Source organism: Eulemur rufifrons, chromosome 28 (genome assembly GCF_041146395.1).
Source record: "Eulemur rufifrons isolate Redbay chromosome 28, OSU_ERuf_1, whole genome shotgun sequence".
In the NCBI taxonomy this organism is placed as follows: domain Eukaryota; kingdom Metazoa; phylum Chordata; class Mammalia; order Primates; family Lemuridae; genus Eulemur; species Eulemur rufifrons.
Genome location: NC_091010.1, coordinates 14,435,559 through 14,452,420, shown reverse-complemented (window position 1 = coordinate 14,452,420; position 16,862 = coordinate 14,435,559). Strand labels below are relative to the sequence as shown.

General features: G+C 40.2%; 2 protein-coding genes across 5 annotated transcripts in view; one reads left to right on the top strand and one right to left on the bottom strand.

Moving 5' to 3' along the window:
* Nucleotides 1–13,554, bottom strand: part of ADK (adenosine kinase) — a 519,965-nt gene extending 506,411 nt beyond the window's left edge. For all 3 annotated transcript variants that reach the window (XM_069461107.1, XM_069461112.1, XM_069461110.1), the window contains exon 1: nucleotides 13,433–13,554. In XM_069461107.1, the coding sequence (XP_069317208.1) occupies nucleotides 13,433–13,497 (65 nt within the window). In that variant the 5' untranslated portion in view covers nucleotides 13,498–13,554. The remainder of the gene's footprint in view (nucleotides 1–13,432) is intronic.
* A 206-nt stretch (nucleotides 13,555–13,760) lies between these two features.
* AP3M1 (adaptor related protein complex 3 subunit mu 1) overlaps nucleotides 13,761–16,862 on the top strand; it is a 59,250-nt gene continuing 56,148 nt past the window's right edge. Inside the window, exon 1 of one of the 2 annotated variants that reach the window (XR_011231666.1) lies at nucleotides 13,761–14,025. The gene's annotated coding sequence lies outside the window, so the exon portion shown is untranslated. The remainder of the gene's footprint in view (nucleotides 14,026–16,862) is intronic. The other variant, XM_069460747.1, reaches the window with a different exon arrangement.

Sequence of the window (16,862 nt, the reverse complement as noted above, 5' to 3'; positions counted from 1 at the left end):
AATGGTTTTGTTTTCTTTACTGAAGGGAGGGATTTGGAGAGGCAACATGGGAGCAGATTTCTCATTCCTTCAGGTCTCAACAAAAATATAACAGCCTCAGATTGACTATACATGAAGGGAGAGAATAATTAAATCCAAATGTAATCTTCAGGCATTGTGAGAAGGCAGATCCTTTTGCATGCCAAATGGATTTTTTAGGTAGTAGTAGGCAGTAAACTTAAGATGCCATAGAAATTTTTAAATCTTAAATCATTTCTTCAAAAACATAAAACACATGTATTCCATGGAAAAATAATATACATATTTAAAGTGAACTTTTGAACCGTAAATACACACATTTCCCAATGAAGGAGGAAAAGCACCATTAAAAGCAATCATCTTTCAAAGGACAATAACACAATTAAAAAGCTTGGATATATTAATATAATTCAGTCATATTTTTCTAAACTATTTTACCATAATTTCGGCAGGTTTTAAATGGCCAAATCTTCTTTTTTGTTTTTGTTTTTGTTTTTTGAGACTGGATCTCACTCTGTTGCCCAGGCACAATCATAGCTCACTACAGCCTCAAACCTCAGCCTGGGTTCAAGCCATCCTCCATCCTCCCGCCTCAGCCTCTCAAGTAGCTGGGACTACAGGTACATGCCACTGCGTTCAGCTAAATTTTTTATTTTTACTTTTGTAAACATGGTCTTGCTATGTTGCCCAGGCTGGTCTTGAACTCCTGGCCTCAAGTGATCCTCCTGCCTCAGCCTCCCAAAGTACTGGGACTTTGGGTGTCAGCCATCATGCCAGGCCATAAAATACAAAATGGCCATGATTTCTTAGAGATAAGAAGCCCATGTCCTCTCCTCTTAAATCTGAGCTAGCCTGGAACTCTTTTAACCAACAGTGTATAATGGAAGTGATGCTATGCCAGATTCTAGGCTAGCCTGTTAAGAGGGTTGCCAGCTCCTGCCCAGGTCTCCTGGAGCGCTAAGCTGCCATGTAAGAAGTTCAATTACCCAGCTAAAGAAACTATGCAGAGAGGCTCTCAAACTACATGAACAAGGAAAGGAGCTGAGTTGAGCCAAGCCTCCAGTCATCCTCATCAAGGCACCAGGCAAGTGGGTAAAAGACAAGTGAGACTCTCCAAACCAGATTTTTTGGCAACTAAATACTCCCAAGTGATCCCATTCTCCACATGGAACAGAATAAATAGGCCAAGCTGTGTCTGAATTCCTGGCCCACAAAACTGTGAAATCTAATAAAATGGTTATTTTAAGCCACTAAATTTTGGAATTAGAAAATCAAACTAACTGTGAAAAATACATTTTACATTGCAATCCAGTACCTTGTACATATATGTAACTAAAACAATGTTTCACAAAGCAATACTTACCCTTAAATACTCAATACACTGATATGTTTATTCTATTTGTTTTATAAAATGCCAGTAGTTTGACACTCAAATGGATTCATGATCTAGCTTGAGAAACACTTTAGTCTATGCAACTCACTTCACAGGTGCATACGCAAATCTAAACAGAAACCTTAATAGGACCCAGGTGTCCTGATTCCTAATCCAAAGCTCCTTTCTTTATACCTTGCTAACGGCCTATAGGTATTGGAGTTCATAACCTTAAGTTTCTCACAAACTTACATACACACAGCAGAGCTGAGTGAAAGCTGAAAAGCTGCATGGAGGTTATGTAGATATCAGAACTAAGAGGAATTGAGACTTTTCCTCTTTTTTACCACCTCTTGTGTTTCTCCTCCCCTTCCCTGTTCATAGATCTATATTTCCCTCCCCCAATTCCTCTTTCCTGTTCTTATCAAGCATTATGAAATTGAGGTTTTTAAATATCATCAGTTGGCTGGACGCAGTGGCTCATGCCTATAATCCTAGCACTCTGGGAGGCCGAGGTGGGTGGATCACTCAAGGTCAGGAGTTCGAGACCAGCCTGAGCAAGAGCGAGACCCCCCCCCCCCGTTTCTACTAAAAATAGAAATAAATTATCTGGCCAACCAAAATATATATAGAAAAAATTAGCCAGGCATGGTGGCGCATGCCTGTAGTCCCAGCTACCCGGGAGGCTGAGGCAGTAGGATCGCTTAAATCCAGGAGTTTGAGGTTGCTGTGAGCTAGGCTGATGCCTCGGCACTCACTCTAGCCCGGGCAACAAAGCGAGACTCTGTCTCAAAAATAAATAAATAAATAAATATCATCAGTTGTATTTAATGAAATGTTGTAGTCCTATTCTTAAAAATAGGCTAGGTGAACATTTTATGATTTTTCAAAAAGGTTGCTTTATTTCACTGTATGAGATCCAAGGTTAATTGTTACTGTGGGTCATTTCTAACAAAAAAGACTTCTCATTGCTGCTCTCTCACACCTGGTAGAACATTTTTATAGGATTTTAAATTATTAATAGTATTAAAAGATTAATAGCTTTTTAGAAGATTATTAGTAATTGTTTCATGTATAAGAATACTTTTTGAAACAAAGGGCCTGTTTAACTTTTTTAACCCTACAAATGCTATTGATTGCTGTTGCTGCTTATAATTTAATTATAAAACTGCAGATAATTACCAACAATATTAAAGTTAGACAGATTCAGGTTTGAATCCTATGCCTGCCTCTTACTGTGTGATCTTGGGCACATTATATAAACTCCCTAAACCTGAGTTTCCTCATCTGCAGAAGAGTAATGGTTATGTTATATTACTATAATAATTAAAAACACTGAAATCATACATCAAGGAAAAATAAAAAATCTCCAAAGTATTAAAAAATGTTATGTTAACTGGGACATTTTAACTCTTAAACATAGGCAAAATTGGTTTGTCCAAGGTTTTAATTAGAAAACACAATCTGCTCAAAATTTAAGTTCAATGAGTTAGTTAATCCACTTGCAAAGCATACCATTAAGTACATCCCACCAGAGAAAATTTATTCTTAGGAAAAAAAGGTATGTGTGAAGAAAACTTGAAAGACACAGGTCTAAACAAGATTAAAAAACATGTTGCCACAGAATGTCTTTAAATAGTGTGCTTATCTAGCACACACAATTTACTTTGACAACTTCTCAATTTGTATATTCATAGTGTAATATAAACAACAAGAAGTATGAGTCAGAGGTGCTGAGTGTGAAATGAGCGCTTAATACTTAGGGGCTCTTTTTTTGTTGTTTTGTTTTGTTTGGGGTTTTTTTGTTGTTGTTTGTTGAGACAGGGTCTCACTCTGTCACCCAGGCTGGAGTGCAATGGCACAATCATAGCTCACTGCAGCTTCAAACTCCTGGGCTCAAGCAATCCTTCCGCCTCAGCCTCCCACGTAGCTGGGACTACAGGTGAACGTCACCATGCCCAGCTCTTTTTTTCATTTTTTTGTAGAGACAAGGTGCTATGTTGCCCTTGAACTCCCAGCCTCAAGGGATCCTCCTGCCTTAGCCTCCCAAAGTGCTGGGTTTAAGGACTCTTACTCTCTCTGTGTCTACTTCCTCAGCAAAAGACAGTTTAACTGGTGGCCTTCTTGTGAGGAGCAATAAGAAAATATAAGTGAAAGTACTTGACATTTTCTTTAAATACGTTATTCTTATCTTTCAAAAAAAAAAAAGTCCAAAGTAAACTGATACTTCATTTCTTGTTCCAGAGCCTAGTACAATGGGAAGTTAACAAGATTTGGGATCAAATCTTAGCTCAGATACTTACTACTGAGCTATAAGTAACTGACTGTGTTACCTTACTGATATCACTTAACCTCTCTGGACTTCAATTCCCTCAACTGTACAATGCAAATATTTGACTCTGATTTTAAGTACCTCATCAAGTATAACAATCTAAAGAGTCTAAAACAGGTTCAAAGAGTTTTCAAAAATCACATAAAACTGTCAACCACCATTTCAAAGCCACATCCGGCTGATACTGAGATCCACTGATACTTCCACAGTCCAACTCCATGATTTGCAAGAAATCTCAACTGTAGGAGAAAAAATTTCCCACTCTACCTGGGAATTTGCACCCTTAGGCATCTGCTCCCACACCCTGCTTCTATCCCCATTCCCACCAGCATTCCTAAGCAGTGTTTGGAAATACCAAAGTAGCTTCTCAAAGTAAAAGGCAGAGAGGGCCTGCTTTAACCTGTTTCATGAGAATAAAGCAGCAACATCTTGGCCAATAAGAAAACGCTTAAAGACCTCTGAATCTAACTGATATCTACAGGATACTAACAAGTCTTCTCAAGAATGTGGTTTATTCAAGCTTCACATAGAACTGAGATCAAAGGTCTCTGATGTGGTGTTTTTATTTCCACTAATGGAAAAATGTGGAGAGGAATGCTACACAAATAGGGGGAAAAGAGTGCTAAAGAAGGGATTCCTGTCTTCCAGGGGAAGCTAGGCAAAGATAAGGATCTGTGAGTGTAAGTCTAGAAATTTACATATTACTCTATTCAAACACAGGGATGAATACACCCAAAGAAATCAAACTTACCATGTAAAAAAGAACCTACACCTCTCACAAAAAAAGACAAACATTTTTCTTTGAGTTTTTTCTTTTTTTTTTTTTTTTTTTTTTACTAAAATACTATTTTTTAGTACTAAACATTTGGTACGAAAGGCCAGGTATGGGTGGTGGCTCATGCCTATAATCCCAACACTTTGGAAAGTGGAGGTGGAAGGACCACTTGAGGCCAGGAGTTTAAGATAAGTCTAGGAAACATAGCCATATGCCCTCTCTACAAAAAAATTTTAAAAACTAGACAGGTGTGATGGGTGCATGCCTGTAGTCTTGGGTGCTTGGAAGGGTAAGGCAGGAGGGTCACTTGAGTCCAGGAGTTAGAAGTTACAGTAAGCTATGATTACACCACCATCTTCCAACCTGGGTGACAGAGCCTGTCTTAAAAAAAAAAAAAAAAAAAAAAAAAAAGTTGGTACTGTTAGGTAGATAGTGAGGGATTCCAGGTTTCCTAGGGACAAAAGTGGGTGCTTTGCCTTGGTGTAATTGCCCCACCCTAATCCTCTCCATACATGGGAGAGAAGTTAACACCCTACCAATCTGCCAATCAGAACTTAGCATGCCAGCTGCAAAAGAATGCACAGGACTCTAGCCCATGGGCCAAGCAGCACAGGTACCATAAAGTCTGGAAATTGACCTAGAACAACCCATATGCGTAGTAAAACAGGTCACACAACTCCCAACTGTCCGATCAAAGTGGTTCTATGGTGATCTCTGAACCACAAGGGAGGTCCCAATCTGGGCACTATAAAACAAGACACAGACCATAACCAGTCCTTTTTTATAGCCCCTTCCTTTGGCTCTCCCTTTCCTGCAGCAATAGGTTCAGTTACCATCTGTGGCGTTTGTACCATGCTCTGTAACCTATATCTTGTTCTGTAATCCTATTTTTCTCTGCTCAATAAACTTCATTTTTGTGCTTGCCTAACTTTGGAGCATATGGTCATTCTTTGGCCATGAGTGCGCCAAGAACCAACATTTTCACACTAAAACCTGACAAAAAACCAAGTTTTATTGTAATATCTCAAATCTAAACAATCCAATTCCATACATTTAGATGAGCAAGCACTAAGTAAAATAAACAAGACAAAGTAGAATTTTGTCAGCATACTTTAATGTGCACCAATGTGCTATCCCATGCTAAAAATATAATTCAGCAGGCCATCCTGAATGGGTGAGAACAAACATAACCAAGAGTGTAACTCCTATATCACTTCTACAGTTTAGTGGCTTAAATCTTCAACAAAACTAGGAACCAAAAAATGAGAACTAAGGTCTCCGCTCTGCTGAAAAAAACAATTTTGAAAAACTCCATTTAAGACTTTCTCAGTCATGGCTATAAAACAAGATGTTCAAATCTCTAATGTGGTTAACTTCAAAGACAACACATGTGAACTGTTTATTTGTAAAGGAGATAATTTTCTTGTATTTCAATGTGTTTACTCAACTTAGATGGTTTTTCAGACTTCAGCTCTGTTTCTGAGTGAAACACAATTTATTTGCTATATCAGGCTTAAAGGAATTTGAGAAAACCTAAGACATCTGAATTTGATTCCTTTGCCATATTTTGTTTTCAGGTCACCCCTCCTGGACGAATCAATACAGAAAAAAATTCTTAAAAAGACCATTTTGAGGTATTTTCCATTGATTATACAGTAAATTATGTTACACAGTACATTATGAAATTCAGAACAGTACTGCTGAACTTCAGTGCTCTTGGAGCCCTAATTACACTGCAAACAGCCTTACTAATTAAAGGCTTGCTAAACCCAGAGAAAAGAGATTCATCTTTCTTATGGTCACTGAGATCTTCTTTGTAAATTCACTTACAGAAAGTCCACTCCCCCACCAAATAAGTAATTCTACTACATAAGAAAAAACAAAAAGAAAAGAAAAAAAGAAAGAGAGAGAGGGAGAGAAAGAAAGAGAGGAAAGAAAGAAAGAAAGGAAGGAGGGAGGGAGGGAGGGAAGGAAGGAAGGAAGGAAGGAGGGAGAAAACACTGACTGCTGGGCCTTAATAAAACGCTACTGTTTATATAAGAGAAGCATATTCATTGTGAGGGCATTTCCTGCATGGACAAAAACAAGAAATTATTATTATAGTCAAAGCTCACTATAGTCATCAAAAAGAACAGAAATGCAATCTAAGAGTACATTTCTTACCTTTACTGTCCTCCAGAATCAGACTGATTTTGCACACAAGCTCACTCACTACATGTAACAAGAAAAACAAAAGGCCAAAGAACCATGTATTTTCAGGTAAGGGTTTTATCAACTCTCACGAATGGATAAGAATTTACAGCTAACACACTAATCCATTTTGCACCACTGAGTGCCACAAATATAACCTTAAAACATCTTTAAAGAGTTAAGAATTCATTAATTCAACAAAAATTTAGAGCCTGTTATATTGCAATGAAGTGAACAGTTATAAGGCACTACGAGTCATTCAACTAGTTTCCTGACCTCACCTAGCAATAGGTAAGATAAAACACGCATGTACTATACACAGCAATAATTCAAAGTATAAAGTACAAACAGCCAGAGAAGGCACCATTTCCATGCTGGGTGAGTAGGAAAGCTCTACAGAGAAGATAGACTTTGGCTAGACCTTGAAGAATGAGGTTGGTTTTGGGGGCAGGGAAGAAGGGAAGCTGTTTAACAAATTTCTTTTTTTCTTTTTTTTCAGATAGGGTCTCACTCTGTCTCCCAAGCTGGAGTGCAGTGGTGTGACCATAGCTCACTGCAGCCTCCAACTCCTGTGCTCAGGCTATCCTCCTGCCTCAGCCTCCCATGGCGCCCAGCCTAATAAATATTTTCTATACATGCTACTGGATTTTGCTTTTGCTAAGGGAACACCACCTCTCTCTCTCTAAAAGGTCCTGGTAGAGTTGCTGATCAGTGTCCCCCTCAATACCCATGTACTTCCCCTGCATATGTGAACAAGGCCTACAGTCACTGGCTCCCCATATATACTAGCACCACCTACACACACACACCTGCACACGTGCGCATGCCCACAACACTGGATTGGCAGGGGGTGAGAATGTATCCAAGGTTAACCAAAATCTCCACCTCTGATACAGCTATTGGTTCAATGGTGCTATGTAACCCAGGCAGAACCAGAGTTCTCTCAAAATTGATAAATGCATGTGGAAAAGTCTCTTCCTTTGAGTTCATGAGATTTTTGGCTTAGAGTTGAGAACTGTCATCTTTCTTGTTACATTGATGGCCTGTGTGAAAAATAAATCCAATACCAGAGGACAAAAGAAGTAAGAGGCTGGGCAAGGTAGGTAGCTCACACCTATAATCCCAGCACTTTGGAAGACCAAGGCAGGTGGATTGCTTGAGCCCAGGAGTTTGTGACCAGATGGGCAACATAGGGAGACCTGTCTTTACAAAAAATTAAAAAATTAGCCAGTCCTTGTGGCACACACCTGTAGTCTCAGCTACTTGGGAAGCTGAGGTGGGAGGATCGCTTGAGCGCAGGAGTTCAAGGTTACAGCGAGCTATTGTAACAGCTCTATGAACAAATTTCAATGACCCCTATGTTTTTTTATAATCCTCACCCTTAACTAACTACTAGACCTTTCAGGTTTCCCAGAAATGGTGGATTTTCTGCAAGACAAAGGAGCTGAGATTCTGAAGGCCCCAGGGCAGACTTCCTGACCGCCCCCCACCCCAAGATTCACCATCCCCCACAACCTGCCCCAAAGCACCTAGCCTCTGGTTAGTTATACCATGACCCTAAGGCACATGGCTCCTCTAAAAGCCTCAGATCTCTGGTAGCCTCGGATTTTTTCCCTTCTCCCAAAAAGGCATCTTTCATATTAAAAATTCCTTTCTTCCTTGCCAATCCTCATTGTCTCAATAATTGGATCTTTGCAACTGGACCTAGGCCAAAACCCCATTGTGGTTTCAACAACACTAGTATTGCACCACTGCACGCCAGCCTGGGTGAAAGAGAGAGATTCTGTCTCTTAGTGGGAAAAAAAAAGAGGCAAGCAATGCACTCCCAAACTGAGCCATTTGTACAGACTTCCCAGTTAGACAAGTCAACTGAATCAAAATGGTTCAAGTAGGGATGCACCAAAGTCTTGTCTTAGCCTCTAAAAGGCAAGTAGACAAGTAAGTGACTACTTCATTACAATCTCTAATAGTCCCTAACTTGGTGAGCAACCAATGAATTACACAGGATACCTTCATATCTGTGATCTTGTGTTTGCAGGTAACATAGCAAAATATCAGGACTTACTAACTAAATGTGACTCATTGACAAAAAAGCGAGATCCTGTTAATCCAGTAACCAAACTGATATTCCTAGAAAAGGCAAGAATTTCCACAAAATAATGGCTATACATTATCTTCTAAATTCTAGTGAAAATGCTGAAATCAGCATGCAAGCAATGAAAGTCAAAATGCAAATGGAAATTCAAATGTTCTTATTTTGAAGGCTAATTACATTGCTTTCTAGACCTGAAGTTTATGAACTAATTTTTTAAAGAAACTGTATAAAGCCACAAGTACAAACAAAACATCCAAAATAATATATGTGAGGGCAACAACTCTAAATCTGCTTCAGAAAATAATTCAGAAAGTATCTTCTTCAAGTAGTATGTGAAACTTCAGTTTGTGAGCTGACTTCTGTGAAATAGGCTTTCAAATCTTCAAGTGCAGAAGTTGAAGAGAAGTCTTTACTTTCACCAGTTACTATTAGAGAGGAAGAAAAGCCTAATAACTCAATGACATTAATAGTACCAGTATTATGGTGGAGCTACCCAGAAAAGATCTTTGAAATGAGTGAAATGAGCATCTTTGAGAGGCAGAGGCAAGAGGATAGCTTGAGGCCAGGAGTTCAAGACCAGCTTGAGCAACATAGTGAGACCTTGTCTCTACAAAAAATTAAAAAAGAAAAAAAATTAGCCGGGCATGGTGGCACACGCCTGTAGTCCCAGCTACTCAGGAGGCTGAGGCAGGAGGTTCCCTTGAGCCCAGGAGTTCAAAGTTGCAGTGGGCTATGATGATGCCACTGTACTCCAGGCAGGGTGACAAAGCAAGACTATGTCTCAAAAAAAAAAAAAAAAAAAAGGGCATTCCATGTATCTAGTAAGATGAAAACAAAAATCCACACTAAAACTGTAGTGATTTTGATCCTGATTATATTAATGGATATAGAGTCTGAAAATTTAGACACCCCAAATTTAATAGTGGTTATCTCTAGGTAGAAGGATTGTGAGTTATTTTTTTAATTCTTTTTTTGTATTTTCCAACTTTTCTACACTGAATTCCTTCTCGGTGTTTTACAAAATATGTAGTACATACACTGTGTTTGTTACCTTCCTAAAAGCCATAGAATTCTGAATTCCAAAAGGAGTTCAAGAAAGGAGTCAAGAAAAGGATTATGGACTTTTATTAAATATTTAAAATAGTTAACTTTTAAAGGTTTGCTATTATGTAAGAACAATATTTTGTCAAGTTATTTGCTAGAATAGGAAAAAAAGGCCAATTTTGATAATGCAGATGGAAAATGAATCAAATACCTAAGTCCCAAACTTAAGAGAAAGGGAGGTTAGTGATGCCATTAACAGATGCAGAAACTATAGGAGAAGGTACAGATTTAGGACAACAGATGAATTCAGTTTGGTATATAAGTCTTTGAAGTGTCAGCAAGTCACTCAGCAGGAGATATTCAGCACATAGTTAACATCAGGGTCTGAGAACTATTATAATAGATACAAAGATCACATGTGAAAGTATCCAATACGAAGCCTGGACCCCCTATACCTCTGCTTCATTCAGACCAAATCATCTGCAGTTCTCCAACAGAGGCAGCTCTCTCTCAGCTCTGCCTCCAAACAGACTTTCCTATAAAGGCAGAGACACCCTACTTTAGAAATCATTTGCCCAAACTCCACTTATTTCCCACCAGGAGGATGGTACCTTGGTCTTGGTCTTATCTGTCTCTCTCTCTCTCTCTATATATATATATGGGTATATATATACACACACACATACACACACACACACACACACACACACAGTTTTTAGCATCATGCCTAAAATAGCAGGTACTTGAAAGACAAACCAAGGAACAGACTTGGCACGTACTCTACAAGATTTGGAAGGCACTGTATCCTCTTAGAGGTGACCACTAAACAAATGAACTTGGATGAGACTTCCAAAGGAGAGAAAAGAAAACTAAGTGGTACTAAATATAGGTGATCATCATGGAACATCTTCATCTAGGGAGCAGTTCCCAAAAACGTTTCCTGACTTCTTTCAGCCCTAAATACCTCATCTGTAACACAGGGATCATTATTCCTACCTCATAAGTCACTGGGAGGATTAAATGAGATATCATATATAAAGTATCTTATGTTTGGCACTCAATTTAGTTTTCCTTCTTTTCCCCAACCCCACCTGAACACGTTAGAGCCTTATTTATTCTTTCTTTGCAACTTTAGCAACTACTATACCCTGAAAAGCAACCCAATCTAGAAAAATAATGGCTACTTGAGAAAGGGTAACTAGCCTTATGATATGCTCTCCCTAGAGCAGAGTTTCTCAGCCTCAACATTAGTGACAATTTTGGCCAGAAAATCCTTTATTGAAGGGGCTGTGCTATGCACCGTAGGATGTTTAGCAGCATCCTTGAACTCTACCTATTAGATACAGTAGCACTCCCCACCAAAAATGTCTCCAGACTTTGTGCAAATGTTCCCTTGAAGGCAAAATTTCCCCTGATTGAGAACTACTGCCCTGGAGCTAACTGAAATTCTCACGGAGCCCTAAATCCTTTCCCTAACATCTACAAATATATCTCATTAATGTATTTGTACCCTACTGATTGATTCTAGACATTATTCTTAGACTTTATAAGCCATTCTCTTTAACAATTAACCAAAACTCTAGGCTATCCCCTTAACTGTCAAGCAAGTCATCATAAATTAATTCAGTCTAACTACTCAGCATTATCACACTGCAACCTTGAGAGCCAAATATAATGAAAGTAGGAGAACAGCCAATCCCAAAAGGTCTCTGTACAAAATTAAAGAGATCTGTCCTATTACTCAAGTATCTAATCTTTTAACTTCCTGTGTGCAGGTGGCACTAAGTTGATACTGTATAAAGTGAGTTTTGGTTGCCTAAGGAATTTTACAAATTTGCGATAGATACTAATGACATATAAAATACATTATAAGTGTGTATTTATATACACGCATACATTAAATATACATTTCTGTGCCTGTTTTCTCATTGGTAAAATGGAGATAATTATACTATCTACCTTATAGGTTGTTATGGAATTAAGTGATTTAAAATATGTAAGGTACTAAAACAGTGCCTGGTACATACATATTTAAGTATTAAGCATTATTATTTATCATTATTTTTAAGGATGCATAAGGAGAGAAAATCTTATCTTGCGTGGTTGTGTAAAAATAGGAACAGTACAGTCAAATAATAAAATTGCATGTAGATGCCCTGGGTTCATACTTCTGTTCTTTAACTAGTTGTTTCCATTTGGGCTTAAAAATCCTCAGCTGTAAAATAGGAGTTATTCTTGCCTTCCTCAAATCACAGAGCTGTGCAACAAGATAATAAATAGGAAAGCACTGTGAAAATGGATCAGCATTATATATGATTATTTTGATTACAGAAAAATCTAAGGGGTGTATGTTTAGTAGGATAGTAAGGAAAAGTTGCATCTGTCTTCCAATTTGGTGGGGGAAGCTTGGTGAAGGAAGTGCCTTTTAAGGAAATATTTTAATAAAGGGCTGAGTAGGAAAAGCACATCCCTTGAACTCCGGTAGGTTTAATCCAAAACCTCTTCCTGCTTTATTGTACACATAGTTTGAAAGCTTAAAATAAAAATATAATATCCTGAGTTGTTTTTTTTAAAAGTTTATGTTCTTGGTTTAAGGTAAGCACAACTAACCCTTTGATGGTAGTAGCACTACATTAAAGGAATGGGCAGGGATTTAGTCACTCTCCATTCAAAACAGCCAGAACACACCCCCAGGTCCTTAAGTGACCTTTTCTTTTCAATTGTGAATCACTCATTCTTTCTGAGAAGTGTGATGCTGGAAAAAATGGGATTTGTCTTGTATAATGAGAAGTGTCCCAATAGTTTCTTAAATCAGTTGGATGTCTATTTTTAGATAGCAACATCATTGCCTTCCAACGAACATTTCAAAATCATCAAAGACTGTTCGTGCTGCACTTATTAGGAAGGAATATTTTAACAAACAACTTTTTATAAGTAAGAGTTGCAACATCAATCACATATGAAGCAGGTGTTAGGGGCAGAACTGTCTCCGCTGCTGCCAAAAAGTGCAAATAAAAAAGAAGAATCAACCTCTCCTATCCATTCAGCCAAATGCTGCCCCCCCGCAAAGCCTCGGAGACGGGGTCTGGGTCCCTGGTAGAGGGTCTTCAAAGGTGCAAGCTTTCAGGACGTGTAAAAAAGGTCAAGGTGCCCTTCTGCGACACTTCCCAAAATATCCTCAAGAATTCTGTCTTTGCTCCAGGGTAGAGCAAGCACTGGACCTCCTCCCCGCCATCCCCCAGGGAGAAGAGAAGGTGGCCGCGAAGGTGGCGGACTCTGTTCTGGTAGGGTCCTACCGGGTCGTACCAACCCAGCCGGGACACGCTAGCACGTGGCGCCTGCTGCTAGACCGCCGGGCCGGCCGCTCTGATTGGCCAATGGCTGCTGGAGCCGAGGCTGCACTGGAGCAGGCTGCGGCTCTGCCAGACTGAGAGAGCTCCAGGCAAGGGGTCGTGGCCTCGCGGGCAGGTCCCTCAGCGGCAGATCCTGCGTGTTGGCCCCATGTGGGTTGCGGGACACCACCCAGCGCCGGGGCCGCGCAACCCAACTTGGGCCCTGGTTTGCTGCAGGTGCCGTCACCCTCCTCCCACGTCCGGCAGCGCTCACCTCAGCGCTTGCGGCGCCTCCACCTTCAGCTTTTTGGGCTTCGGCTCCTCCTCTGCAGCTGCCATCTTCGCGCTCCCACCCTACTTTGGCTCTACCGCCCAGGCCCGCCCCCCACCCTCTGGCCCCGCCTCCTCCTCGCAGCACCGCCTTCTTCTCTCCAGATCCCACCCCCTCCCGACCCCGCCCATTCCGTGTCTCTTCCATGTACAACCATTGGCTCTACCCCTTGGCCCACACAGCTAGTGCCCCGCCCCTTTCCCAACCCCGCCTACCCACTGCAGGGGACCCCAGACTGAGTTAGGCTGCAGATTAACGCCTGAATCCAGATAGTGCGAAGCCCACCCTTCTTGTAGATCCTGGGTGATCTAAAAGATTTAGATCTTAAGTTTCAAGAGCCGTCTTTCCTCTCATTTAACGTCCTCCTGCTTATTTAATCCTTCTAACACGGTAGACCAAAGTCGGTGTCTTTGAAGCTGTTAAATCAGGCAAACTCCTGGGCACTCCAACTGCGGGGTCCTCACAGCCTTCTCTGCTGCCTCAGCTTCGGTCCGAGGGGACCCCGCGCCGAATCACCGACCTGCCCAGGTGTCGGGGTGAGTACGAGGGGCGGGAAACCTGGGACTGGGGACAGCTCGAAGACTGGGGAGTAGGCTGATTCACTAGGGCTCTAGACTCCAGCCTGGGCTCCAGGAGCGTCTCTGGTGCTATGGGCCAGGACCGCGCTTCCCCCACTCCCCCGGCCTTCCCGGCTTTCTTGCCAGCGGGGCCGGAAGGGAGCGGTGCACCTGCAGTCCAGTGTTCTCAGGCACCCGGGCCCAGGAGGTCAAGCTTGTTAGGGTCCCTTTCCGTACTCTGGCGCGGGAAAGAGGTCTCGCCATCCATAGTGAGCTGAAGTACCGACGACGGGAACCTAAGCCCCAGGCTTCCGCTTTGGAGGACAAAAACCCATAACGGACCTAAGCGGACGTCCTATTAGAGGATGGCGCCTGGAAGAGCGTGGGGTGGGGAATACAGTGAGGAGGGTGTTACAGTTCTTTGGAAGAGAGGTGACAGGGATCTAAACTGTGGAGGTGGCAGTGAGTATGGAAAAGTGATGACCGATGTGGCTTTGGTGGATGTTGGCTTTGATGGATTTGTTTGAATCTGAAGGCTACAGCCTACATGGTTAAGAAGGTGGTGCCACTATAAAATTAGGAGCCCTGACTTGAGAAGGGGGAATTTTGTGGAGTTTGTATTTATCGAATTTAAAACAGTGCTTTAGGTGGAGATGGTAGAAAGATTAAAAGAAAAAAAAAAAACCTGAGAATTAAGCCGGAAAAACTTTAAAGATGAGAACCAAAACAGGTGATGTTTCATATAAAAGGTTAAGGAGTATTTGTTTTGTTTTGGGGAAAGTTGTCAGTGGCATAAAATGCTGCAAGGATCAAAGGAGGAAGGTAAAGTCTGAGCATAGGTCGTTGGACTTGATAATTAAAAAGTCATTGAGCTATTTGAGAGCTGCTTTAATAGAGTCAGTAACTAAGGAAAGACTGTAAGTGTAGACTAATACTTCATCATTTGGGGCATGAAGCAAGATTACTGAGAGGGGCAAGGTGGGGAAAAGGGTATGGGTTTGTTTTAAAGAATACAAGACATATGTTTGAGGGCAGGAAACAAGTAACCAATGTATAATAATTAAGGATTCAAGAAAGGAGAGATAAGATCCCAGAAGAGAAGGAAAAGAATGGGATCAAGATTACAAATGAAAGGATTAATTTTGGAAAGAAAGAGGGACACTTGGAATTGAGACCATAGGAAAAGTGGAGTGAATGAGGTTAATTAAGAATTATCTGAAACTTACCTGTGTTTAGTAGGAAAGCTCTCTTTGCAGCAAGGTTAGTTTTTCTTATTGAATCTTGAGATTTTTGTTTCTAACATTCAACGTAATACACTGTTAGAGTTCCTTGCTTTTTAAGTAGTTCAATCTCAATTCATGAGTAGCACATGGTATCTGTAGAGGAAGAGAGAATTTCTTCCTTCTCTCCTCTTACACAGAAAATAGAAGCCATCATCTTCTTGCAGCCAAATATACAAACCTTCTTCCCTTCTATTTGAAGAGGAAGAAGTGTTCCTTCTCCTTAGAGAAAGCAAACCTTTTCACCTAGTATCCCAATACCATCCACTCCTGCCTTCTTAGGGTCGTCTTTCTTTCAGTTATTCCCTTGCTTGCTCTTTCAGCTTTTCCCTCTCTATTCAAACCTTCCCTTCAGCATTGAAATATATTCTTCCTTTGCTTTATGCACTACTTCATTTATTTTCCTGTCTTCTCATCCCCTTCACAGCTAGACTTCTTGAATCTACTCTACTTATCTCTATTTTTTTCATACTTCTTGCTGTTTGTTAGCCCTCTGCAATGTCTCATTTCCAGCATTCCACTGTACTACCACTGAAACTATTTTTACCAAGATCACCAGTGTCCTTTATATGTTAAATCATGCATTCTTGATGTGGACAAAAACTTCTTGTGAGGGTGAAAATTTATCATACTCTTTTTGTGTATAAAGCATACTTAACAATACATAAACAGACAATATTCTGTTGTATTAAAATTGTATGGGGATATTAATTAGCTTGATTTAATAATTCCACATTTTATTCATAAATCATATTACTTTGTATCCCTAAATATATACAACTATAATTTGACAATTTATAATTGAAAAAGTAAGAATTATTTTTCCAAAAAATATTTTATGGGAGAGATGGTGGTGGGAGAGTAAAGTCTAAAAAGGCTCCTTAGCAGGCCACAAGGAAAAGGAAGTTGAGAAACACTGCTAAATCAACAGACATTTTCAGTTCTTCATATTGCTTGACCTCTTTGTGCCATTTAATAGTTTTTACTACTCCGTTCTTCTGGAAATACACTAACATGCTCTACATGCTCTTGTTACTAAAAACTACCCGCCTACTTTTTTGTTATGCCGTTTCAGCCACATCTCAGTCTTTTTTTAGGTCCACTTTCTTGACCCACCTGCTATTGAAACACTGGAGTTCTTCCCATAGGCTCTCTCCTTACTATGCACATTCTTTCTTTTGTTTTAGTTCTCTTTGTAGTTCCGATTCCCATTAGCAAAAAATCTTGATTATTCACAAATCTGTCTCCAACCTGGCATGTCTGCAGCACCATACATGTATATACAATAGTTGATTTGTTTTGTTTTGTTTTTTCTTCAATAGATTTAGGGGGTTCAAGTGGAGTTTTGTTATATGGATATATTATACAGTGGTGAGGTCTAGGCTTTAGTGTACTCATCACTCGAATAGTGTATGTTGTACCGATAGCTAACATTTTTATTCTTCACCCTGTTCAACCCTTCCCCAACCTGTGTCTCCAATGTCCATATTCCACTCTGTATGACCATGCATACCCATAGCTTAACTCCTATTTATC